This window comes from Scylla paramamosain, chromosome 10 (genome assembly GCF_035594125.1).
Source record: "Scylla paramamosain isolate STU-SP2022 chromosome 10, ASM3559412v1, whole genome shotgun sequence".
NCBI lineage: Eukaryota > Metazoa > Arthropoda > Malacostraca > Decapoda > Portunidae > Scylla > Scylla paramamosain.
This window is the reverse complement of record NC_087160.1, coordinates 5,031,501-5,037,500: the sequence shown is the minus strand read 5'-3', so window position 1 is coordinate 5,037,500 and position 6,000 is coordinate 5,031,501. Positions and strand designations below refer to the sequence as shown.

The 6,000-nt window shown below is 47.1% G+C and overlaps 1 protein-coding gene across 1 annotated transcript in view; it reads left to right on the top strand.

Annotated features, from left to right (window-relative positions):
* LOC135104137 (uncharacterized) overlaps nucleotides 1-6,000 on the top strand; it is a 234,452-nt gene that overhangs the window by 65,895 nt on the left and 162,557 nt on the right. The window contains exon 3 of the mRNA XM_064011167.1: nucleotides 3,733-3,928. Within this exon, the coding sequence (XP_063867237.1) occupies nucleotides 3,733-3,928 (196 nt within the window). The remainder of the gene's footprint in view (nucleotides 1-3,732; nucleotides 3,929-6,000) is intronic.

The following is a 6,000-nucleotide window of genomic DNA, read 5'->3' as shown; positions in this document are numbered from 1 at the left end:
TCTCTCCCTATCTCCACATGTACGTTCCCCTCCCTCCCTCCGTCCAGTCCAACTTCCTACCCATTCCTACCTCTTCTCTTCTTCCATCCTTCCCTGCTTCTCTCCCTTCACACGTACTCCATACTCCCTTTCTTCTCTCCCTTTTACTCCCTCTCTTCCAACTCCTTATCCATTCCTCCTCCTATTCCTACTCTTTCCTTCCAGTTATTTATTTTTTTCATACATATTCTCCTTTCTCTCTCTTTTCCTCCATGTCTGCCTTTCCCTTTTTACTCGTTCTTTGTTGGTTCTCCACTTTATTTTATTCTCCCCCGTTTCTCTTCTATCATGCTTTCACCCTCTTTTATTTTCCTTTATTATGCGTCTCTTAAGCTTAACGTATTTTTAAATCTTCTTTGTCCTTATTCTTCCCTCCCTCCCTCCCTCCCCTCCCCGCTCCTTCTCTTCCCTTCGCTGCCTCCTTCAGCTCTCACTCGTGTCCTTTCTCCTTCACCTTTTCCTCGAACTCCTTGAAGAACGTCATTTTTTTTTTCCGACATTCAATTTTCTGTTTACTCACCTCCTCTAAAGCTTAACTCAATCCCTCCTTCCTTTTCTCCACATCCCTTTTCGTACCTAGTTCTTATTTTTCATTCAACTCTCCCTTCGTCTCTCTCTCTCTCTCCCCCTCCCTGCTTACCTTTCCCGAAAATCTCCAGGTATTCCCAGACGGACATGCCGATAAGCCTCACTATTTTTTATGCTGACAGCTGAAAAACTTTGAAAAAAATACGAGTTTCTCCCCTAAAACACATACACACACACACATACACACACATACACACACACACACACACACACACACACACACACACACACACACACACACACACACACACACACACACACACACACACACACACACACACACACACACACACACACAAGCACACGCGCACACACGCACACGCACATGCAGGTAGGGTAGAGGAAGGAACACGTGTGCCCCCATATAAAGACACACAGGTGGATGAATATACTAGCCCACCTGGCTCTGATCGGCTCTCATCCGCCCGCCTGCCCGTCCAGGTAGCGATGACGATGGCCTCCCTGTGGACTTTATTTGGGTGTGACGCGAAGGCCTTGTGAGGGACTGCGGTAGATGGGACGTGGGCGGGAGGGTGGCTGGTTGCGCGTGTGTGTTTGGGATGGGAGAGAGAGAGAGAGAGAGAGAGAGAGAGAGAGAATGTTTGTGACGGTGAAGGGAACTCGAGGCCTAAGGCAGCACAAACCCCAGAGTCACGGAGGCAAAGAGTGAGGAAGTGACGTGATCCGGAAACAGAATAAAGACGTGTCGTGTCATGGCGAGGCTGAGGGAAGAAGTGGCGGGAAGAAAGCGCGAGTGAGCAGAGGGTCAGGCGGGCGAGTCATGGTGGTTAGGTCATCGGGTCGTTGTCTTGAGGTATCGCCGTCACAGTCACAGGCCGCGAGTGTTTTATCCGCGGAGTGACGCATGCAGCGGGCACCCGGAGATGCCGCGGCGAGTAGCATGAAGAGACAAAAGGGGGAGCCTGGCATGAAGGACGCCGGGCACTCTGCATGTTAATCACGAGCTGCAGCCTTCCCTCTGACCCGCTGCGAGTCTCGGCCGCCGCTGCGCTAATCTTAATCTCCCACCTGCAAGAAGGGAAACAGTGGAGGGGAGGGAGTGGGCGCGCCACGCCTGAAAGGGAACCAGTGTGACTCACTCAGGGAACGGGACATGAAGGGTGTGTGTGTGTGTGTGTGTGTGTGTGTGTGTGTGTGTGGGATGGCGTGGGTCGTGGGCGCGGCGCATTGCCCCTCGTCTGTCTGTCGCCCTGGGCACACCCTAACCTCGTGCTCCCCTACCTAGACACATTTATCGTGATTCATGCAAGGCTGACGCCGCCACCTCCTGGAAAACATGACGGCAAGGCGGTAAAGAGGAAAATTAGTGAGCATGTGGCAAGGTGGGCAGCTGGGCGCGAGAGGCGGTGGTGGTGGTGTCGGGCAAGCCTTGGCACCCCATGTTGCTGTCCTTGACGGGGTACCTGCCTCTTCCCACGCGCTGCAGAAGATGTCACATGGCTGAATTATCTCCGTTATCACTTAGACCTGCTGTCTACTCGCTCACACCCTTCGTGCGGCGAGTCCCGCCCCGCGACAGGTGGACGCGTGTAGTACTCTCCGGGATGGAAAGCATGAAAGGAAGGGGCGGGTAGGGACAGGTACAGTAGCCGCGCACCGCCCACACGTAACACAGACCCGCTAGGCTCCTCTCAGGTGCTAATTCACCCGTGGCCCGCCCTGCACGCTGCCACGCCTTACGCCACCACCACCTCACACACCACCCCGCAGGAACACCACGTCCGCCACGCCTTCACCTCCGCCCTCATGACGTGTGGGGCGTGGCAGGCGCGGATGGAGGCGTGCCAAGCAAAGGGCGCCTCACTCCAGCTCGCTGTTTAGGTGCACGTGGCAACGCCGGTCAAGGCTGGCCAGTGGCGGTGTTTCGGGGCTGCCTTCCAGTTCTTTATTTCCGACAAGGACGTGGATGCCATAATCCTGCGTTTTGTGGCCGCCAGCACCATCACACCATCACCACCAACACAGTACACCTCTCTCTCCTCTACCACCACCATACTCTCTCCACCTCCTCCTCCTCCTCCACTTGAGGGCATGAAAGAAGGAAAAAAAAAAAGCACTTAGCTGTGTGAACTGTGTGAGGATCAAGGGAACGAATGATAAGTAAAAGTTGTTATTAGACGGAGCGACTTGTTTCCTCGCCTGGCAGCCAAAGGGCGGGTGGCCGGGCGGGTTGTTGTCTGTGCTGCGGGCTTGGATTCGTTTAGTTTGCGTTGCTCAGTATTTACGTGTTTGTCTTGGCTTCTTGGTTTTATTTGTTTGTTATGTAATCTTCATTTTATTTTTTATATATATTTTTTTGTATTCTTCTTCTTCCTGATTTCTTGTTTTGTTTTCTTTCTTCTTCTTCTTCTTCTTCTTCTTCTTCTTCTTCTTCTTCTTCTTCTTCTTCTTCTTCTTCTTCTTCTTCTTCTTCTTCTTCTTCTTCTTCTTCTTCTTCTTCTTCTTCTTCTTCTTCTTCTTCTTCTTCTTCTTCTTCTTCTTCTTCTTCTTCTTCTTCTTCTTCTTCTTCTTCTTCTTCTTCTTCTTCTTCTTCTTCTTCGTCTTCTTCTTCTTCTTCTTCTTCTTCTTCTTCTTCTTCTTCTTCTTCTTCTTCTTCTTCTTCTTCTTCTTCTTCTTCTTCTTCTTCTTCTTCTTCTTCTTCTTCTTCTTCTTCTTCTTCTTCTTCTTCTTCTTCTTCTTCTTCTTCTTCTTCTTCTTCTTCTTCTTCTTCTTCTTCTTCTTCTTCTTCTTCTTCTTTTTCTTCTTCTTCCTTTATTCTTCATCTTCCTGTTCTTGTTCTTATTTCCTCCTCCTCCTCCTCCTCCTCCTCCTCCTCCTCCTCCTTCACTTTCTTCTTCTTCGTCGTCGTATTCTTCTTTTTCTTCTTCTTCTTATCATTATCATCATCATTATTATTATTATTATTATTATTATTATTATTATTATTATTATTATTATTATCATCATCATTATTATTATCATTATCATCATCATCATCATCATTATCATCATCATCATTATCATTAATATTATTATTGTTCACCATATTCTGGCCACCATCGCCTTACCACTAACTAACCATTCCTTCTCTCCTCTCTTCCTCAGGTTTCTGCTCAAATTAACTTAGGACAAGGACTTCAAAGAGAGATATTCTTTCTGAAGTTAGAAGATGGATACTTCGGCTGCCAGGTCAACGAGTCGACAGAGGTGTTGCAGTTGTTTGAACTCTCGCGCCTCTGCGACGGCACGCCAAACTGCTTCCTCGGCTCCGACGAAAACTTTAACGAACTGAAGTGCACAAGTAAGTAGAACGTGAAATTATGGAAATAGAGAAATAAAACGTTAGGTTAGCGTTGGGGTGTCCATGTTTTCTCTTAAGCGATGAGGATTAACATGAACGATTGGAGTCAAGAGGCGGGATACTCGTGGTTCTTAAGATGAAGTTAGTAATCAAAGATGCTTATGTTCTTTTTCTGGAGTGCTTTGTTGTGTGTGAGTTTGTCTTGAGGTTTGATTTGGCTGGCTGACTGACTGACTGACTGACTGACTGACTGACTGACTGACTGACTGACTGATTGGTTGACTGACTGACTGAGTGCATGGATGGAATGGTTTTTTGGATGGATTGATGGATAGATGGAAGGATGGATGGAGGAGTTAATATTTGAATGAAGCGATAAAGGGATGAAGTTTTGGACTAAAGGATGGAAGGACAGATTGGAGAACTTTCTTGTTGTTATTGTTGTTGTTGTTGTTGTATCTGAAAGAGGAGGATAAGGTAAGAAGTGGCTATACGAAGAGGAAAAGAGGGAAATGAAGGAAATGAAAGATGGAAAGGCGGAGGAGGAAGATGAGAGAATAAGAATGAGAAAGATAACTATAAAGAGAAGAAATATATGAAAGGAGAGAGAGAGAGAGAGAGAGAGAGAGAGAGAGAGAGAGAGAGAGAGAGAGAGAGAGAGAGAGAGAGAGAGAGAGAGAGAGAGAGAGAGAGAAAAGAGGAGAGGTGAGTGAAAATGAGAGGGTTAGTGACAGATAAACATGATTAAGTGAGAGGGGGGGTGAGAGGGCAAGTGAGGGAGAGGGGGAGAGGTGAGAGGGAAATGAGGGGTGGGGAGAAATAAGTGAGACGGGGAGAGGGGAAGCAGGAGGGAAGAGGAAGAGGAGAAGGAGTAGGAGGAGGAGGAGTAGGAAGAGGAGGAGGAGGTTTCACACAATCATCTCATTATTACGGATTCGTTTTCCTGCAGGTCGTCGTGTTTTTGTTGTTGTTGTTGTTGTTGTTGTTGTTGTTTGTCGTTGTTTCGTCTTCCTAGAACTCTTTTTCTGTTTTGTTCTTCATTGTTGTTTTCTATCCTTTTCTTTATTTTAACTTTGTTTTATTATTATTATTATTATTATTATTATTATTATTATTATTATTATTATTATTATTATTATTATCTTTCTGCATTGCCTCTTCGGTTTTTCTATTCTTTCCTCTTTGAAATCTTTGTCTTTTTATCATCTTTCATTTCAGTATCTCCTTTATTCTCCATGCCTTTCTTTCTCCTTTCTCTCTCTCTCTCTCTCTCTCTTTTCTCTCCTGAATCATCTCTCTCATTCTCTCTACTTCCCTTCCTTCATTTTCCTCTTTTCATCCTTCAGATCTCTTATCGTTTAGTATTCCCTCCTTTCCTTCTTTTGCTACCTCCTTTTTTCCCCATTCCGTCTCCCCCCCCCCCTCTCTCTCTCTCTCTCTCTCTCTCTCTCTCTCTCTCTCTCTCTCTCTCTCTCTCTCTCTCTCTCTCTCTCTCTCTCTCTCTCTCTCTCTCTCTCTCTCTCTCTCTCTCTCTCTCTCTCTCTCTCTCTCTCTCTCTCACTTATACTCTTCAACCTCTCCATTAAGAAATCATAAGTATTTCTAGTCGTGTGTGTGTGTGTGTGTGTGTGTGTGTCACGTCACGCCCATTGTCACGAGGTGGAGTGAGTGTGTGCGTGAGTGAGTGGGTGCGTGAGCGAGATAGAGAGTAAGAGACTGTTGTGTCTTTATCTGCGCGCTTCGTAAATGTTAGCGAGAATGAGAAGTAATGAACACTGGCCGGCAAGAAGAGGAGGAGGAGTGGGGGAGGAGGAGGAGGAGGAGGAGGAGGAGAAAAAAGAACGTGAGGAGTAATAATTCTTGTGATGTGATGCCGCTCTGGTAAAAGTCACTGAGTAGGAGGAGGAGGAGGAGGAGGAGGGGTAGGAGTAGGACCAGTGTTTGTGGGTGGGTGTGTGGGTGTGTGGGTGGTGTTAAATGTCGCGGCGCGTGTGTGGGTGGGTCACTCCGGCAGGCATTGTCGGGAGGCGTGTGGACCAGGTGTTCTTGTGCCGCCAGACAGCAGACATTTG